We start from the raw sequence: 21075 nt of genomic DNA on the forward strand, positions 1-21075 counted from the left end.
GTTTTTTTTTTGCGAAGGCATTCATGCTTTGTTGCAGAAACTTCCGTTTTACCATTTATCCTGGATATACCATATTATCGTGCCATGTCCCTGGCTACGTGGCAGATTTTTGTTTTCTTGAAGAATGGGGTTGACTGTTGGGCCTAAAAACAAAAGCTTGATATCAAAAGAAAGTGGCCAAGTTAGAGGGATTTTAAAACATCACAGGCTTTATATAGGATGATAGTAATCCTAACAATTCTAATGTTCTGCTTTATATTGCAATTGTCAAACCCAAATTTACATTAAAGCAGATCTTTAGGATTATGTCAACTAGTAGATAATAGTATCCCACTTCTGCAGAGAAATGGCTTGGATCTTTGCCCGTAATAGAAAGGTGTCCTCCCCAATGTGTCTGCGAGATATCACAAACTGCCTCCTGAAATATGTGACATAGGTATCCCAAAAGGCAGTTCGCTACATTTTGCGCATGCACACTCTCTGCCAGGTCCCAAAGATTAGTTGCACAATATGTCTGTACATGCGCCAGATCTCTATTCAAGATGGCAGCGTGGGAGGAGAGCAATGTAAGGATAACTTTGCCTGCAAGCAGCACAATACTGGATTCCATGGACTAATAAGTATTTTTTTGTTTTATACAGGGAGAAAAGTGTTCAGTATTTTAAAATGGAGGGCCAACCTGAAAAAAAAAAAAAAATACACCAAAAATCCAAAATGTAAAAACTTACCTAAACCCTTGTTGCTAGGCAGTCTTCCTAATCTGCCTCTTCCTTTTCCGTGGCGTCTTCTGCTCCTTGGTGAGCGGCCCCGTTGTCTTCTGGGAACTGTGTGTGTTCCCAGAACACCACGGGGCCATTCACAGAGCGCCGCGACGCTCGTGCGTGCGCCGTAGGAAACTGGCAGTGAAGCCACGAGGCTCCACTGCCTGTTTCCCTTACCTAGGATGGCGGTGCCGGGACCCGAGAGCCGAGGGACAGGTCGGCCTCGGGCGGCTGACATCGCGGGCACACAGGACAGGTAAGTACTTATTTAAAGTCAGCAGCTACAGTGTTTGTAGCTGCTGACTTTTAATTTTTTTTTTTTTACGGCCGGAATCCCGCTTTAAAGTTCATTTTTGATAGCTATGGTGGAGTTTCTCTTTATATTGAAGTGCAACTACTGTATACAGTTACAGGAATCTGCATTTAAATATTTTCAAATATGTGAATTCGTGATAAGATGAATGTTAGAACAATTCCAGCACTTGAACAAATATTTCTAGCATCAATACACACATAATAAATTTGTTACAAAGTAAGGGACACCACAGTTCCAGTGCACCAACAACTTTTTATTTAACAACCATATACATATCCGAGGTGTTATCAAAAAGCTTCAAGACTAGCTCGGTTTACAAGAAATTACTTTATCTACATGTACACACTGTCACCTTCAAAATAGTCCCCCTGCAGAGCAATACAGCGCTCCCAGTGTTCCTGTCACTTCTGAAATGCGTCCTGGAAGGCTTCTTTTCAAAGCGCGTCAAGCACCTTCTGCTATTTGCACTGGATCTGCGCAATGGTGTCAAAATGATGACCTTTGAGCTGGATCTTCAACTCATTGCAGCATCGCTGTAAACTTGCCGATCATGTCTGTGGCAGATTTGCCCAGTTTCACACAAAATTTCACGTTTGCTATTTGTTACAACTTTCTGTACATGATGAAATAGCAGAAGTAACGCACATGGTCAGAACAGCACCAGTCGCACAGCTCCCGATGTACACAGGACAATGTCTTTTGGGACACTGACTTATGAAGGTCGGCTGTGACTTTGGGTGCACCCTTGTGATGCCATCTGTTGGCATGTTACAAAACTAATCTTGAAACCTTTTGACCTCGTATAGAAAAAAAATTGCACTCAAATGTGAAAATAAAAGTCCTTTAAATTAATTCCCAGTGAACATTTTTCCAGGGAAGCGATACCACAACTTTAGTGCTCTGCTGTAAACACTCAAAAGCATGCTCCACTTCTGTGCACCCTACTGTCTCACCTCAAACTTGGGACCCATATAGGAATAAAGGGCTACTGCACTCGTCCCCTCTCTTGGGGCGGTGGGTGGGTGGGATTTCTTATACAATTTTTCAGGTAGGTAGGTTCCCTTTAAGAGGTGAGCCCTGTATAGTGGTTGGAAGTGATCTCAAAGCAAATATGACCATAGTGTACTATTCTCAGGTGTATAAAATGTATTAAAGGCTTCTTTCGCTTAAATTTGATTTGATAACAGTCAGCATAACAAAGTAACTGGCATCAGGAATCGGAGTACTATTATCGCTATTGTACTTCTGGAAAAGACATCGCCCGGCTTGGTCTAATGCGTTGCATCACTGGCCACACAGTTTCATCAGGGATGGGACAGGGTGACAACTTATTAAAATTGATAAATAAACCAAAAATGTAAAAATCTCTTTATTAAAATAAAAATTAGAGAATATCACGTATTCACATATTTGTGGATGGAGTTGTGGTATTACTTTCCTTATCATGTATATGTATGCATTTTATTTGCACAAACCACCATTTACTTTTTAGGTACTTATGGTTTGCTGTGGGAACACATATAAGGTGTTATCAGCAGCTCAGGTGAAATATTGGTAGATTTTAGGTTGACTGAGGAGTAATTATTTATATATTTTTACACTCTCTGAAATAGTATCTTGTTCGCAGCATATTTTGTGCTAGTAAATAGGTTGTTCACACTTTAAAATAATCTAGGAATATCTTTCCATCATGTTTAAAATTAGAGATGCACCGAAATTTCAGTCGCTGAAACATATAGGCTGAAAACGGTGTTATCAGCATTTCGTCGATAAGAGAAAAAGGTGCCGAAAACGCACGATTTGGCACGATTTTACTGTGCTTATGGTGCGTTTTTCATAGGTCATGTGGCATCAAACACGTAACACGGATGCGTTATTAATGCGTTCTTGCCACTTTTCAATGTATTTCAACAGGGAGGTGCGTTTTTGATGCATTTTTTTTTTTATTGACCAAAAATGCAGCAAGCAAGATTTTTAACACCACAACGGAAGCGCAACAGACCAGTGTGAAGACATACATAGAATTTAAAGGGGGTACATTTTTCTTGAGCTTTCCATGATATTACTTAAAAAGTCGAATAAAATACAATTAAAAAAAATACAATTAAAATAAATAAATATATACATTTTTTTTTAAACTGTAATTTTTGGTTTCGGCCAAACGCATCCTGCATTTTCGGCACCAAAATTTCCATTCGGTAGCGGCGTGGCCGGAATGTAAACGAGGATGGTCATGTGGCGCTTCAGCTCTGATCCTGCCGGCATCCTATCATCCCATCTGGACTCTTTTCCTCCATACCTGTCGCTAGTGCCTACACCCTGGGTCCCCTGCGGCGGAATCTTTCATCTCCGGTGATCCCGATGCCTCAGGACGAGCCGCGCAACACTAGATCGCAGGGCAGTGTTCTCCGCCCCTCGCCTCCCGTGGCCATCTTGGACATGAGGCCTTCCACTATGTCTGCTGCTACACAGACTTCCTCCGGTGATCCGATGGCTGCTGGCCCCACTGGGGCAGAGATTTTGGCAGCAATCACCGATACTAAGGAGGACCTCACAGCCAAGATAGATGTGCTGACCACGGATGTCAGTTTAATCAGGCATGACCTTGACAAATTCCGTTCCCGCACATCAGAAGCAGTAGATCTATCTCGCGGGTGGAAGATGTGGCCCGATCTGACTCCACTGAACTTCATGTCTTACAGCTGCAGATGAGAGCACTCCAAGCAAAGGCCATAGATCCTAGGCCTACAAGATCTCCCACCTATTTTTGTGGTTGAGAGGGCCCATAGGGTCCCCCCTACGCCACTGATCCCAGGAGGCCCAGCAAGGTCTTTCCTACTGCCCCTATTGAACTACAGAGATGGAGACCGGATCCTAGCAACTAGCAGGAACAAACAAGATCTCCACTATCAAAACTCCAAAATCCTTCTCTTCCTGGAATATTCCCTGGAGATCCTACAATGCCGGACAAAGACATCAAGTTTAGCTTGCTGTATCCTAGCAGACTCAGAACTTGGCTGGATACACGTTAAGCTCTGAGCTACCTACCTTGTTGGTGATGTCCAGTTGACACCTTGATTATTTGTAAGTTATAATGCAAGTTGCAAGTACTGCACTGAGGAACGTGCCCACTTGTTCCACGGAGGATCTATCTGTGTTGGGCCTATGGCTGGCTGTTTCATGCTGTGTTCATCTGGGATGGGCTCAAACTTTGCCTTACTATGTCCTGTTATGTGGAGAGACCATACTACCAGAGTTTGGTAAAGTGCCTTCCTGGAACTCACTACTACTCCCACCAGTTCTACAGTGTGGGACACTACAGACGTTCCCTCTACTATCTCTGGGATTGACAGTGTTGCTCATCTGGGATAAAAATCCCTACCAGTTCTTCCTCATGTTGAAGAAATCAATTACAGGTTAATTAATTTGAACCGCGCTCTCTCAAAAAAAATGTAAAGTGCAAATGCTAAAGTGCATCAAACAGTGTAAGCAAACACAACCATAATACAGATTGTGTAAAGAATATATATGTGTATAGTCCAGGAGAATAACTATTTAGTGTCCAATATAAGTGAAAAATGTATAAAATTGCATGTGAATTAGTGGAAAAAAGCAAAGAAAAAAAAGGGCTTCATGGTGAAGTATATTGCTATTTATTTGAAAAATTAGTAAAAATAAAATTAAAAACAAGTCTCGATTGCAGCTTAGACATCCATGTGTTTGCAACGCAGCTGGAGCACTAACAGCGTTTTCAAATGACAGAAGTGACATATCACGCTCAAGCCACCCTACGTGTTTCGTCAGCACGCTCTGACGTCATCAGGGGTAATGTGATCGAATACGTCGCTTCCATATTTATACAAGTCCGCCAAATAAGGATATCCAGTCTAGTTCAATCCTTGCATAATATTCAATAGAAGACTCATGTATCATACTACAAATGTAGAAGACAATAAGAACAAATTTAAAATTAAGTAAATTAATTGGATTTAAATTTGTAAAGGGTTATAAAAAATCTATTTTATCTTTGGATACTGCCATCTTGTGGTCAAAAATCAAATGAGAGAAGAGGAAAAAAAATATATACCAATAGAGCCATCTAGTGGCGAAAAAAGAGAATGGATTCAAGTAGAATGGATTCACCTTTTACAATGTAACATTCCACAAGCACAGGTTCCTAATAATTGGATAAATAACAAATTAAATCTATATCTACATTTATTCCCGCCGGAGTAAGTGTAAATTTATAGATCCATTCAGTTTAATTTCTTGATATTTTCTGAAATTTGGCCATGCTAGGGTCCTTGTTATATGTCCCGGAGTGGTTGGAAAGGCTAAGTTTTGGGAACGCATTTTTTATATTATTTTAGCATTATTCCTCGTCAGTTTACATGCTTTACATTTTTTACAGTAATAAAACCCTATTACATCCAAAAACGTACCAATTTCCTTTGGAGGATTTAATACATTTGGAGCTAATCAGCTCCTTAAATTGGGTTCACGTCGATAGATAAACTCGGGGCGGTTAGGCAACAATTTTGATAATGTCTTGTCCCTCAACAATAATGGCCAATGTCTTAAAACTATCTTGGCTAAAATTAGTCAAAAAAGCTATAAAATGGAATTCTGATTTCTTTGTGGGTTTATCCTCCAAAAGTAATTTTCTGTCCCTCTCCATGATCTGTGATTGAATAGACCTAATAGAATAGTCTTGATCTCAGTATCCCTTTTCTTTGAATTTATTAACCACAATGTCTGACTGATATAAGTAATCTGACATATTGTCACAATTTTGTCTGATCCTCATTAGTTGGCCTTTTGGAACCCCAACCAACCACGGTGGATGGTGGCAGCTGGCCGTGGGGGATGTAACTTCTGTCAGTGCCCTTGAAATAAGTCTTGGTTTGAATGCGCCAATTCTTCACCAAGACTAAATCGAGGATACTTATTTCACACAAGTCCCAATTTCCTGTAAATTTCAATCCATAACGATTATTGTTGTTACTCAAATGTTTCCAATGCCTCCACTGTGCCATTCCAAAGGATAACAATGTCGTCAATATACCTTTTTGTATAAAGAAATTTCAGGTATGGGAACCCCAAATATGCTATGCTCTTCCCATTGACTGATTAATCCCATTATCCCACCCCCAATAGTAATCGCTATGGAAACAATGATCATGTGGGTTATGAAGCCCCCGCACAAAATCGTTTCTAGCCCCTATATCAAGACGAGGACTCTCATAGAGGTCACCACCCCTATAGGGGTTTCAGAGGAGGGGACATGGGGATCCACCTATAAGGGGTGGTTGGAATCCGAATAGGGGATACTCTGGTCAGAGAGGGAATTTGAGGGGAAGATAGATAGAGATGATAGAGATAGAGATATTTTATAACCCTTTACAAGTTTATATCTAATTAATTTACTTATTTTAATTTGTTCTTATTGTCTCTACATTTGTAGTATGATACATGAGTCTTTTATTGAATATTATGCAAGGATTGAACTAGACTGGATATCCTTATTTGGCGGACTTGTATAAATATGGAAGCGATGTATCCGATCACATGACCCCCTGATGAAGTTAGAGCGTGCTGACCAAACACGTGGGGTGGCTTGAGCGCAATGTCACTTCCGTCGTTTGCAACGCAGCTGGAGCGCTAACGGCGTTTCCAAACACATGGATGTCTAAGCTGCAATGGAGACTTGTTTTTAATTTATTTTAACTCATTTTTCAAATAAATTGCGATATACTTCACCATGGAAGCCCTTTTTTTTCCTTTTTTCCACTAACCATTGGACATCTGTTCAGATCGGTGCTGTGGTCATGAGCATTTCCACACTGGGATTTCCTATAAGTGTTTATGTATACCTGTAATGGGTTCCATGAGATCCTGATTGGATATCCGTTCGGACCAGTACTGTGGCTGTGAGAATCTTCCATTGGCATTATCCACAGGCGTTTATGACTACCTGTAATGGGTGTCATGGGATTCTGGGGATGGTGATGGTGATGGAAGATCTACTCTTCATTGTTTATCAAGAACAGGAAGATTCACGTGCAATTTTATAGATTTTTTACTTATATTGGACACTGAATAGTTATTCTCTGGACTACACACATATATTCTTTACACAATATGTATTATGGTTGTGTTTGCTGACACTGTTTGATGCACTTTAGCATTTGCACTTTAAAGATTTTTTGAGAGAGCGCGGTTCAAATTAATTAACCTTCAATTGATTTCTTCACTTAATTCTACATACAACGAGCTGCTCTCATTGTCACGATTATTGAATATTTGTTTGCCATTTGCGCAGGTTTGGGGTAGTTTATATTATAACACCCACACACACACCTTTCTTCCTCATGTTGAGTTGCACACAGGTATGGATAGGGCTGGCACCACGGTGCCAAGTTGCTTGGGTTTACTTGCTGTTTGTTCTTTGCGTTATTTTTTTTTACTATATTCATTTTGAAATGGTCATTGTAATGCTGCCTTACAGATGCTTCTCTGTCCCTGATCCACTCATGCCTAATATTTCTCAATCTCTATTTCATCATGGCATCACGTGACTTTGACAATATGGCAACAATATGTAATAACTGCCTTATATGTTCCTCCTCCTTTTTCAGCTGAAATCTTATATACCGTTCTGGAGAGGATTGTCCGGCTAAACTGTTGATCATGGGCGATTTTAACTCTACTATGTCTCCCACATTAGCTAGGCCCACCACAGTTAAACAATTTTCGGGCGACTTGTCAGAATGAGCAACAGCAGCTGGTCTGAAGGATCTATGGAGGTGGAAATACCCCACATTTCTCCTTTTCTTCCTCGCATAAAACATCTTCCCGCATTGATCTTGTCTTTGTCAACACATGCCTTTTAGCGGATGTTTTAGATGCCAAGTAGCTACCCAGTGGGCTGTCAGACCATTGCCCTTTGGAAGAAACCCTTCGTTCTAGACCTAGTCCTAATGGGTCCTTATGGCCTTTTCGGGGCACATTGGGTTTCACACTCGGACATCTGTGAGAAAACTCCCCCCCATCTTGCAGAAATACTGGGATATTAATAGGGGGGGGGGACCTCCCGGGCATAGAATGGGAAGCTTTTAAAGCCTTCACGAGAGGCCAGTACATCTCCTCCATAGCCGCTGTCAAGAGGGACCAGGCCACTGATGTGGAATCCTTTCAGAATAAGGTACTCGAGGAAACCGATTGTTAAAACTCCAACCCTAACACTGATAGATTTGAGTCTTTAGAATCCGCTAAGAGAGAACTATATTTACATATAGCTGAAGTCACCAGATTAAACCTATTTAAAAACATAGACAGACATTCTTTGAACAAGGGGATAAAAATGGTAGATTTCTAGCACTGTTGTCTCAACATGATGCCCCGTACACCCTAATTCCAGAAGTTCAATCACATACTGGCAAAATACTTACCTCTTCCGAGGATATTTTAGAGGAATTTAGATGGTACTATGCTGAGCTGTAAACCTCTCTGCCACCGTCTGCTGATCCACCAAATGTGACCTCCCTCCTGGATACTGTGGCCCTGGGCTGGCTCCCAGATGAGGAACGCTCCACCCTAGTACACTCCATTTCCTCAGAAGTAGTCCACACAGTCATACTATCCTTTGCTAATGATAAGGCACCCGGTCCAGATGGTCTACCAATAGCATTTTACAAAGCCAATGGAGACCTTCTTGCCCCCTACTGGCATCCCTCTTTACCCGATGTTTGGTGGAGGAGGACAGGCTTCCCCCTTCCATGAGTAAGGCCCATGTAATTCTTATTTACAAATCCCCCAAAGACCCGACGTGCGCCTCCTACAGGCCAAACGCTTTATTAAACTGTGATCTCAAAATACTTACGTGTAGGCTCAACACTCTTCCACACTCAGTTATAGATGCAGATCAAACCAGGTTCATGGCCCATCGGGCCACGGATGTTAATCTGCGGAGACTACATACATGCCCCACACACCACTACAGGTTCCAGAGTAGTTGCCTCCATAGACAGAGAAGTATTTTGATACCGTTGAGTGGCCTTACTTGTGGGAAGTGTTAAGGAGAATGGGATTTCCCCTTCTCTTCATAAGGTGGTTGCAAACGATTTACAAAAACCCTACTTCAATGATCAGACTAGGAGGTGGATTGTCAGTGGAATTTGAGTTGTATAGAAGGTACCAGGCAGGGCTGCCCCCTCTCTCCAGCCCTTTTTTGCAATTGCGATGGAACCAGTGACAGAGGCCCTTCGGGTGTCCCCACTCAATTGTGGGTTTAAAATTGCCTGGCTGGAGGAGAGGGTGGCTCTTTACACTGATGACCCGTTACTATTTTTGGATGACCCGGGTCCCTCCCTTAGAGGGAGCGCTCCAAATTTTAGAGGTGTTCTCCTCCATTGCTGGCTTAAAAGTTAACTGGTCGAAATCTCTAAAATTTCCGATTGACACTGAAGCCCGAAAATATGCTTCTCCAATACTGCAGCTACAATGGGTAGAACAATTTAAATATCTAGGTGGGACAGTATCCAGGCTTGCCACAGATTATCTCAAACTCAATCTCCTTCCAGTGTATCAGACTGCAAAATCTCAACTAAAAGCATGGGAAAACTAACCTCTGTCCCTGTTGGGGCGCATAAATTTAATTAAGATGAAAATACTCCCGAAAATTTACATGTCTTTTTAGACAGTCTCCCCAAAATCATTTTTTCTACAATTAAATCAACTCTTCACCTTTATTTGGAGATCAAGTCCACCACGGTACAAATTGTCAATCTTGATGAGACCTGCTTCAAAGGGGGGGGGGTTAGTCTTTCCAGACTGTTACAAGTACTACTTGACATCACAGCTGGTTATTGCTAGGTGGTGGCTATGCCCCGACAGGTATAATACTTCCACGATTTTGGAAGTGGGGGTATGGCACTCCTTGGAGGCCCTGCAACACCTTCTTTTTCGAGGTCTCAAAGCCCCTGACCCCTTCCATAGTCACCACTAATAAGGCGTGGAAAGCGGGGCTAACCTTTGAAGCACTACTGCAGGAAGTTATTTCCCCAAATACCCCTTTGCAGCGTAACCCTACTCTGCAACATTTATCTAAACTGCCGGACCCGCAGGCGTCTGCCAAACTTAACATTACACTTATCTCTCATATTGTTGACAATGGTTCTCTGAGGTCCTTTGCATCCCTTTCTGCTGAGTAGAATGTCCCAACCTCCCACCTATTTAGGTACCTTCAGTTGTCCCATGCTTTTAGCAGACAGTTTTCCGCCATCTCCCTAAGGCTGAAGCAATCTGACCTGGAATACGGACAGAGTGCTTGGAGAAACCTACCTCAGTGTTATACAACCATTTTCTGCTGGTCTCCCTCCCCGACCTCTGCAAATTGCATCAGAAATGGCTGGAAGATATGCCCGAGCTTGATAATGAGGATTGGGAAGACATTTGGGACCTCCCTTTCTGCCATTTGGTCTCCCAAAGAGACAGGCTCGTTCAATTCAAAATAGTCCATAGGGCATATTTTATGCCACACAGGCTGCATATAATGAACCCATTGGTCTCCCAGAAATGTTAGTGGTGTAACCACTCTCCTGACTTCACACATGTTTTCTGGAGCATGCCCGGGTATTGTCAAATACTGGGAAGAGGTCATTTCTACTATTAATTCAGGTGGTCAGATCTCTCTGACCCAGTCTGTGAGTCTGTCTCTATTGGGACTGGTGGAGGAGTTAGTTCCTACGGTGGCAGGGAGGACCATGCATAGCCTATTGCTTTACTATGCCCGCAAGGCCATAACAATGTCATGGAAGAAGGTTACCCCTCCTTCCTTTGCTTTTTTGAAACACCCGGTCAATGTCAACTTGCCTCTATATAAAGACACCTATGTTAATTGGGGCTGCCCCAAAAAGTATGACAAAGTTTGGTCCAAATGGTTGGCTGATGCAACTACAGCCTCTATGCTTGATAAAGCATAATATCTTTGTCATCCTTTATATCTGTGATGTATTTAATGGGGAAAGGAGTCTCCTTCTGCTACCTTTTTTGATATTCAAGGGAAGAGTCGTCATAAGGAACAGAGCCATACTCAGATATAACATGGTCATTTACTGTGACCATTCTGTTTTTTTTGTGATGTTGATTGTGTGTACACTTGATATCTAAAAAAAAAAAAAAAAATTCTATTCGGTGCACCTCTATTTAAAATACTTTAGAAAATATCTTGCCATCATCCTAAAGGGTATAGAAAGGAATAAAATGGACTACACAGTCAGTGAAACAAGCGTAGTTACAGGTAAGAATGAGCTTAATAAAAAGACAAGTGTGGGCGGGCCCTTAAAGCAGATCTTCGCTGTATTTGAGCACAACAAACCCAAAACACTATTTAAATCACTTTTAATATTCAAAGCAAACCCCCCCCCCCCATCCATACATCCATGTCTCCATGCTTTATTTTGAGAAATCACTTTGAAAAACAACCCCTAGCATTTCTGGGCATGGCCATCTTGAGTAAGGGGAAATTATTCATGTAGTATTTACTTCCTGGAAACCATCTGCCCTTAGCTCAAGAATGCATGCAAGCTTAAAACGAGTAAATATGATATACTTTCCATCTATTTAATTATGCTAGAAGAATAAGGATTAAAAATAATCAATGTTGATTGGGAGAGTGAAGTTCTACTTTAAGGGCCAGTTCACACCACATGCAGTCCAGTGTGTTTTTTCCTGCATCAAAAACGCATTGGATAGTAGGTTATATGGTTTTCAATGGCATAGTTCACACCAGTGTGGTCAGGTCCAGTGAAAAAAGTAGAACATGCTGCATTATTTTTTTTTTGCACTGGACGGTACTGGAACTGGGTAAAACGCATCAAAAATGCACCGGAATACAACAAAAACGAACTGGAGCCTACATGTCCTTATTTAAGGTTAAGAAAAAAAAAAAAAAAGGGGGGGGGGGGGGGAGCACTGGACTGCATCAAAAACGCACATGCAGAAAATCATCTGGACTGTGTTTCTATGGTGTGAACTGGCCCTAAAGGCACTAAAAAAAGTAAGACTGCAGTAAACCACTTCATAGATTTCTCTTCTACCTTCTTTACTGTGGAGTACAGAACAACTTATTGCACAACGATCCTTCAGGTCCAACATTCTGCAAAGCATTTTCTTCTGGGCGCTGTCCTCCGCATCTAAGGACCACCTTTCTACCAGTCCACCCGTCAGATCTACCAAAGCATCAACAACCTGACCTGCCCACAGGGACTCATAGGAGCCATGTAACCTGCCAATACATAAAATAAACACCCGAAATAAAGCGTGCTTTCTAAATGTGTACAAAGTACATGTGTAAAGATGATCTTCTAAGTTACTTTATTGCACCAGATACATGTGACATTTCAGCCCAAACAACCCTGCCTAGGATAGTGTATAGGTCTTTGGTTTAACATGTCACCTGAAATTTGTCCAAAAAATGTCACTTGAGAAGGACTCACTAGTGGTCCTGTCAATTTGTCTATTAGCAATTGATGGTTGAGACTTGTTACTACTAATGTTATTCACTTTTCTGAAGCAAACTAAGTTGGGGTGCTGTGAAGACTATTTATCACCACAAAATACACAGTAGAATGCTGCAATGTCCATGGGGAGTTATCAGCTCTCTGTGCTAGAGTTGCACTGATACCGTTTTTTTTGCCGATGAATATGAGTACTCGCCGATACCAAGTACCGATACCTTTGCAGTGCGATTTGAGCCCATACAAAATAAATGGACTCAAATCACAATGCAAAGAATCACATGTGATTTGAACAGGAATGCGGTAAATCACATGCGATTCAGACAGGAATCACACCACATTCCTGTTCAAATTGCGTGCGTTTCTTTGGATTGCGATTTGAGTCCATTCATTGTGTACAAGCTCAAATCGCACCACAAAGGTATCGGTGCATTTGCACGAGTACAAGTACTTGTGCAAATGCTTTGTATTGGCACCGAAACCGGTATCAGTGCAACCATACGCTGTGTTGTTGCTTGATGTTTCAAAGCAGGTTCCCAAATTGTATTTTTATACATAAATTAGACTTTTACGAATAAAAGTGCATGGGCTGCCACTTCTGCCCTCCCTTTTAATAAGACCCCTTTCACACTGGGTGCTGCTTTTCAGGCATTTTATCTCTAAAAATAGCACCTATAAAGCACCTCTCATGCCTCCCCAGTGTGAAAGCCTGAGTGCATTCACACTGGGTCGGTGCGCTTGCAGGATGGGAAAAAAAAGTCCTGCAAGCAGCATCTTTGGGGCGGTGCGGAAGTGATGTATACACCGCTTCCAAAACGCCCTGCCCATTGAAATGAATGGGCAGCTCTGCCAAAGCATCGCAACACGGGCACTTTTAACCCTTTATTCGGCCGCTAGCGGGGGGGTTAAAAGCACGCCACTATAACAGCGGTAAAGCACTGCTAAAACTAGTACTGCTTTACCGCTAACGCCGGCACCGCCCCAGTGTGAAAGGGGTCTAAATGTTAGTGGCCTGGCTGCCCTGCCAACCCAATGGCTTTGCTACTTTCAGAGGGACTGACTCAAAAACAAGTAAGCAGACCAAAAGTTATTACTTCACTAAAAGTCAAAAGCATAAGGGGCACATCACATTGAAGTTAACGAATGTCCCTTATGTTAATTTTTAATTTATTTCCTTTTTTGGTCGGTAAACTTAAAGCGAAAATTCACAGAAAAAGGGGAAGTTGCGCTCTTTCTCCTGCTTCACATTTGGCACTTTATTTTTTTTTGGGGGGGGGGGGGGGGGGGTGAGGCGGATACCTGCTGTGGTGATTCAAATTAATGTTTGCCCCCCCTTACTCACCGAAGCCTTCTGGGACAAGTCAAAGGTCCCAGAAAGCTGTGGGACCAGCTGCAGCACAATAAGTTATCAATTCACAAGATATATTTGTACGTATCAACAGGTTATTGCACTTCTAAAAACAGATAATAATGGATTCAGTGGTACCAAAAGGAAGCAAATGAGAGTTCATTATGTTCATAAAACAAATCACTGGAGTAGGGAATGGGGGAACTTCCGCTGGCGACTGACAGTCCAGACAGAACTGTCACTTGGTCTGGTCCAGGACTGTGGTCCACCATTTAGGAATGCCTACTGTATAACATTCATCTATAACTTCAGCTACAGAAAATTTGCAATCACATCAGAAAAGCAATAACAAGGATGACATACTTAGCATATGCTTTCTCCAAGAGTGGAAGCCAGAAGACTCCCTGATCTTGACAATGGGAGAAACAGAGCTTTTGTCCCAAGCATGGTAAGCAGTCATCGATGGTCACCTCCACCCAACGTCCAAATCTCCAAAATCGGCAAGTAAAGCGTCCGGTGTATCCAGGTTCATTCCATGTGCACTGTCCTCTGGGAAACACCTTTGGGGAAGAAAAAGGACCATAAAGCATAGTCTGGAAAGGGAACATAAACACATAACATATGATGTACATGTACATATGTAAAACTACTCTGGCACTAAAGCAATTTTTTATTTTTTACTAAAAAAATCTTCATTTTTGGCTAGATGCGGTACGGCAGCAGGGGTAAAGGTTAACATTTTTTCTGGTTTTTAGTACATTATAATTTTTTTTTTTTTTTTTAACTTTTTACATTTAATTGTATTCCTTTTTTCACATGTCCCCGGCCCTGACGTGTTGTCGTCACTTCTGGACCAGGGATCTAAGAACAAGGCTTGGAATGCACGCCAGCTCCATGCTGGTTGCGGCACTGACATTTCATCCCTACACGCTGTATATGCTGGTGCCAACTTTCAGGCACCCATAAATGTGAGCGTAACCAACTTATTTTAAACTGCTAACCAGTTTTAAATAAACGTACTGCACTATGATACTTTGTATCTATTCCCCGTTCGGTCACCATACATATGAGTGATAACAAAATTGGAGGAATCCTTGCAGCACACCCCAGGAGGAATCTTGGCTTTCGAGAACAACAAAAAAAAAAAGCACTTTTTGACCAACCTGTAAAAAGGTGTCAAACATCTCTGGTGAGTGCACATCCATATTTTGAGCATAAGCGGTGAAGGATTTTTGAAAATTGCATTGGAAGATTGACTTTGGTGTTGGGAATTTATCACACTGGACTATATAATGACATTTTTATTACCATTTATATTACATGACTTGTATTACTGTACGGTCACAGGTCACTAATTATTTAGAACCAAGCGCCATACCTTTACTAAGCATTTGGGAACATGTTACATGTTCTACTCTAAAAATAGGATGTAAAGCCTTTAAAACAAGGACCTCCAGTGGTGCGCTGTCACCGCTGCTGGGGCTTCCATGTTCACAGGCTTTAGTCATTTGCCCATAGGAGTCATGGCTTCAGCACACAGCACTCAATATCTCCTAAATTGTATACGTTCAGGAGATATTTACTGTACCTAGAGGACCCTACCTTTTTATAGACTTTCCTGTAGGTATACTACTGCTTTCGTCTGGGTTCACACTATTGCAAATTGGATGCGGGTTCCCCGCAACCAATTCGCAATAGCAGGAGATTTGGACCGGCTCTGTATGTTTTCCGCATATGCAGTAGGGAACCGGCTGTGAAGCCTCAATGACGGCGGCAGCAGCAGCCGAGAGCCGATGGTAACATTGGCTGGGGTGTCGACATTGCTGGATTCCAGGACAGGTAAGTGTCCTAATATTAAAAGTCAGCAGCTACACTTTTAATTTGTTGCTGGGGAGGGGACTTCACTTTATGGTCCCTTTCACACCAGCGGACCGATCGGGTCCGCCTGTCTGTTTTTCAGGTGGACCCGATTGGACCATCCATTGTCCTCTATGGGGTGGCAGATATCAGAGGACATGTGTATAACACCTGGTGTAAGGATATTTTAGCTTGCTGTCCACCACTTTAAAAGACTGTATCCATTTTAGAATAATATGTATATGTGACGTTTATGAGAAGTTAAGTTTCAATTTCTTATAAATGTCACATATACATACTATTCTAAAACGGATACAGTCTTTTAAAGTGGTGGACAGCAAGCTAAAACATCCTTACACCTGGCAGGCGTCCGACTGATCCGACAAAATCTGCTGAAAACAGAGGTATGGTGATCCAGCAGGTCGGATAGGATAACAATAGAATGGAAACGAACAAGCAGTCTGTTTCCTTCTGACCACCCCATAGAGGAGAGCAGGCTCTGTCCTTGTCTGCCCTGCATAGAGGAGATGACACAGACTTGTCACCCGCCTGCTCAGCGGGGGATGAGTGGAGTGATCCCCCGCTGAGCAGATTCCGCTGGGACGGATCCGCCCCGTGTGAAAGGGGCCTAAGACACGATGTGTACAGCACACCTTTTGTTACATACTTTAGGCCAGGGGTCTCAAACTGGCGGTCCTCCAGCTGTTGCAAAACTACAAGTTCCGTGAGGCATCGCAAGGCGGACAGTTACAAGCATGACGGAACTTGTAGTTCCGCAACAGCTGGAGGGCCGCCAGTTTGAGACCCCTGCTTTCGGCAGACCATTCCTAAAGAACAGTCCTGGCACGCACCTCAGCGGCCCAGAAATCAGACCTGCCCATGGAAACGCACATTTGCTGCTGTGCAGTGCACCTCGGCCAGTGAGAGGCATTGGGGAGCCATTGTGAATGAATGGCACCGTATGACACCATTGCAAGTAGCGGGGGGAGGGGGTACCTCATGTCAAAACACACACTTCCCACAATGCAACAGTATAGACAGGGCCTATGGGATACATGAAGAATTGTACCTGGTGAAGAAGCTTTGTAGATTTGTGAAGAGCATAGCAGGCACATATAAACCAGCAGTCCCCTAATATCCCTTGCCTTCCCAAAGCAAGCCTGGCCTTCTGTGCGAATAGATGAGGGGAAGGACAGATCTCCTGAGAGGGAAGAACACACAACATTAATCCCTTCATCCAGGGTGCAGGGAGAAGGACACTGTGATTGGACGGCTCACCTGGGGTCTCAGCCATGTAATGCGGTCACACAGAGGGGACAGAGGGGTACCCCCTCTCCGGACTAAGGACGACACACAGGGGGGGAATTCGGGGTCCACAAAGAGCCCCGACATGTCACCTGCAAGGAGTCAGTGTATGGCATCTCCATCAGGCCCCCCTCACTAATACACACGGTAACGGTGTGACCCCGACACACCACCATCATCATCACACGGGGACATCACCGCTTCACTGACACTCTCCACATCCTCCCATCCCGAGCTGCTTCCGCCGCCAGCCAATCACAAATCTTCACACACGAGCCTGCATGAGAGGTGAGCTAATATTGGGCTGAGCGCCGCGCACGGTGATTGGCTGCCGCTCACACGTGGGTGGGACTCTGCTATAATCTTTACGTACCACGTCCCTAAAATCAAGCCTTGTGTGTGGGATGGCTGTGACAGGACGCTTGGTTGTAGTGATAACTGATAGACTGGACATGCTTTAGCAGCAATTCACTATTGTGTGATCTCTCGGGAGAATTGATTAGCTTGTACATAGTAGTCAATCAGCTTCTAGCCTCAGTTTCTTTGATCTTGCCATGGCTCATCCTAAAAGCCACCCCTGAATCTCTGTTGTGTCAATTGCTGTAGGATACAGCTACATTGCATGTGCCTTTTCTATTGCTTTGTGGTGTATAGCAGATAAGTAACTGTTGCTCAGGTATAATCTAAGAACCATTCATGTTCCTCAGGGTCCAGGCTTACAGTGCCATGTTATGTACATTTCTTTGGACTGTGCCCCCACTAGCTACTTCCCTAGTACCCAACCCGCAGACCAGAGGTCTCTGGGCTTCTACAGACATTGATCTGTGTGTTAACCCATCACAGTGATCTCAAACAGTCTCATGTAATGTGTCTCCAGTCTCTTGAAGCTGGTTACCATACTTTAGCAACTTCTACATCATGTTCACATGTCCTTGGCCTATCTCTTGTATCATGTCTGCAGTCTCTGACCATCTCTTGTATCATGTCTGCAATCTCTGACCATCTCTTGTATCATGTCTGCAATCTCTGACCATCTCTTGTATCATGTCTGCAATCTCTGGCCATCTCTTGTAACATGTCTGCAATCTCTGACCATCTCTTGTATCATGTCTGCAATCTCTGACCAATTCCTGTATCATGTCTGCAATTTCTAACCAATTCCTGTATCATGTCTGCAATCTCTGATCATGTCTGCAATCTCTGACCATCTCCTGTATCATGTCTGCAGTCTCTGACCATCTCTTGCATCATGTCTGCAATCTCTGACCATCTCCTGTATCATGTCTGCAATCTCTGACCATCTCTTGCATCATGTCTGCAATCTCTGACCATCTCTTGTATCATGTCCACAGTCTCTAACCATCTCTTTGTATCACATCTGCAGTCTCTGACCATCGCTTTCATCATGTCCAGAGTCTCTGACCATCGCTTTCATCATGTCCAGAGTCTCTGACCATCGCTTTCATCATGTCCAGAGTCTCTGACCATCGCTTTCATCATGTCCAGAGTCTCTGACCATCGCTTGCATCATGTCCAGAGTCTCTGACCATCGCTTGCATCATGTCTGCAATCTCTGACCAATTCCTGTATCATGTCTGCAATCTCTGACCATCCCTTGTATCATGTCTGCAATCTCTGACCATCCCTTGTATCATGTCTGCAATCTCTGACCATCTCTTGTATCATGTCTGCAATCTCTGACCAATTCCTGTATCATGTCTGCAATTTTTGACCAATTCCTGTATCATGTCTGCAATCTCTGACCATCTCTTGTATCATGTCCACAGTCTCTAACCATCTCTTTGTATCACATCTGCAGTCTCTGACCATCTCTTGTATCATGTCCAGAGTCTCTGACCATCGCTTACATCATGTCCAGAGTCTCTGACCATCGCTTACATCATGTCCAGAGTCTCTGACCATCGCTTACATCATGTCCAGAGTCTCTGACTAGCTCTTGTATCATATCCAGTCTATAACCATCTCTTTGTATCATGTCTGCAGTTTCTGATTATCTCCTATGTTATATCCGCAGTCTCTGACCATCTCTTGTATCATGTCCGCAGTCTCTGACTATCTTTTGTATCATGTCCACAGCCACCAACCATCTCTTGTATCATATGCACAGCCACCGACCATCTCATGTATCATGTCTGTAATCTCTAAACTTCTCTTGTATCATGTCTGGAGTCTCTGACTATCTCTTGTATCATGTCCACACCCACCAACCATCTCTTGTATCATGTCCACAGTTTTTGACCAGCTTTTGTCTCATGTCTGCAGTCTCTGACCATCTCTTGTATCATGTCTGCAGTCTCTGACCATCTCATGTATCATGTCCGTAGTCTCTGACCATCTCATGTATCATGTCCACAGCCACCGACCATCTCTTGTATCATGTGCACAGTCTCTGACCAGCTTTTGTCTCATGCCTGCATCGTCCGTATCTTGCCCCTCCAGAGCATTGACCATCGCCTATCTAGCCAAAGCTCTATAGACTCATCTCTGACTTTGAGAAGAGGCTTGTCATTGCCCAGCAATGCTCAAAGCTTGACGCTATCAACCAAAAAATTCCACACATCATCCATCAGGATCTATTTCCTGGACCAGGATGATGGTGAAGAGATCACACTGACTGCTGCAAACTACCTATGTGGTTGAGCTGAGTGAACATCAGTGGAGCCTTATATTTATCCTGTGGGTCCATTTAGGTTATTTACCAATCATGACCACTCACCTTCTGCTAAGAGTTCACTCACTCATAGCACAGGGTGCTGTGGATATCACTTGGAAGAATTTACTGTATATAATGGGGGAATGTTTCTGGCTTTCACTTGCACATGGAACGGGACTTTTTGCATTTGAGTTTCTTTACTGATGTTATATAAAATTCAATTTTTATGTAGTGATTATATTGCACTTGCTTTGTACTCACACTTTTAGGTTGAGCACATATTGTCATTATATTTTCTTTGCATTGATCATGGAGATTAGTGCTACACTCATATTATTTAGTCCTCGGTTATGGGCTAAAGCCATGTGAACTCTGACTATTTCAGAAGGGAATGTTCTGGAACATTTATTGGGTATTCATCAGCTTACATTGGACTTGGTTATGTGATATATAAATATCTTTGTGGTGACATCTAGTGTCAATTTCTATAACTGCAACTTGTTGCTTTAACTACTTCAGACCGGGAAGATTTTACCCCCTTCCTGACCAGAGCACTTTTTACAAATTTGGCTCTGCGTCGCTTTAACTGATAATTGCGTGGTCATGGAATGCTGTACCCAAAGGAAATTTGCGTCCTCTTTTTTCCCCCATAAATAGAGCTTTCTTTTGGTGATAGTTGATCACCTTTGCGGTTTTTATTTTGTGCGCTATAAACAAAAAAGACAATTTTGAAAAAAAACAAAAAACAAAACAATATTTTTTTTAACTTTTTGCTATAATAAATATCCCCCAAATTAAAAAAAAAAAAAATTCTTCATCAGTTTAGGCCGATATATATTCTTCTACATATTTTTGGTTAAAAAAAAAAAAAAAAGGCAATATTGATTGGCGCAAAAGTTATAGCGTCTACAAATTATGGAAAAGATTTATGGCATTTTCATTATTTTTTTTTTTTTTTACTAGTAATGGCGGTGAAATGTGATTTCTAGCGGTATTGCGATGGACAGATCGGCCACTTTTGACACATTTTTGGGACCATTGACCCTTATACAGCGATCAGTGCTATAAAAATGCACCGATTACTGTGTAAATGTCACTGTCAGGGAAGGGGTTAACACTAGGGGGTGATCAAGGGGTTAAAAGTGTGTTCTAACTGTATGGGGATAGGACTGAGTAGGAGAGGAGACATATCGCTGTTCTTACTTACTAGGAACAAACAACATGTCTCCTCTCCTCTGACAGCACAGGGATTTGTGTGTTTACACACAAATCCCCGTGCTGGCGCTAGTGCACTC

The 21075-nt window shown here is 42.7% G+C and overlaps 1 protein-coding gene across 1 annotated transcript in view; it reads right to left on the bottom strand.

The window, feature by feature from the left end:
- Positions 1-17421, bottom strand: part of CAPN10 (calpain 10) — a 56199-nt gene extending 38778 nt beyond the window's left edge. Inside the window, exons 1-4 of the mRNA XM_073626549.1 lie at positions 17080-17421; positions 16871-17002; positions 14308-14504; positions 12177-12364 (exon numbers count right to left, since the gene is read on the bottom strand). Coding sequence (XP_073482650.1) covers positions 12177-12364; positions 14308-14504; positions 16871-17002; positions 17080-17193 — 631 coding nt within the window. The 5' untranslated portion in view covers positions 17194-17421. The remainder of the gene's footprint in view (positions 1-12176; positions 12365-14307; positions 14505-16870; positions 17003-17079) is intronic.
- Between the last annotated feature and the right edge of the window lie 3654 nt (positions 17422-21075).

The sequence above is a fragment of the Aquarana catesbeiana genome, linkage group LG04, assembly GCF_042186555.1.
Source record: "Aquarana catesbeiana isolate 2022-GZ linkage group LG04, ASM4218655v1, whole genome shotgun sequence".
NCBI lineage: Eukaryota > Metazoa > Chordata > Amphibia > Anura > Ranidae > Aquarana > Aquarana catesbeiana.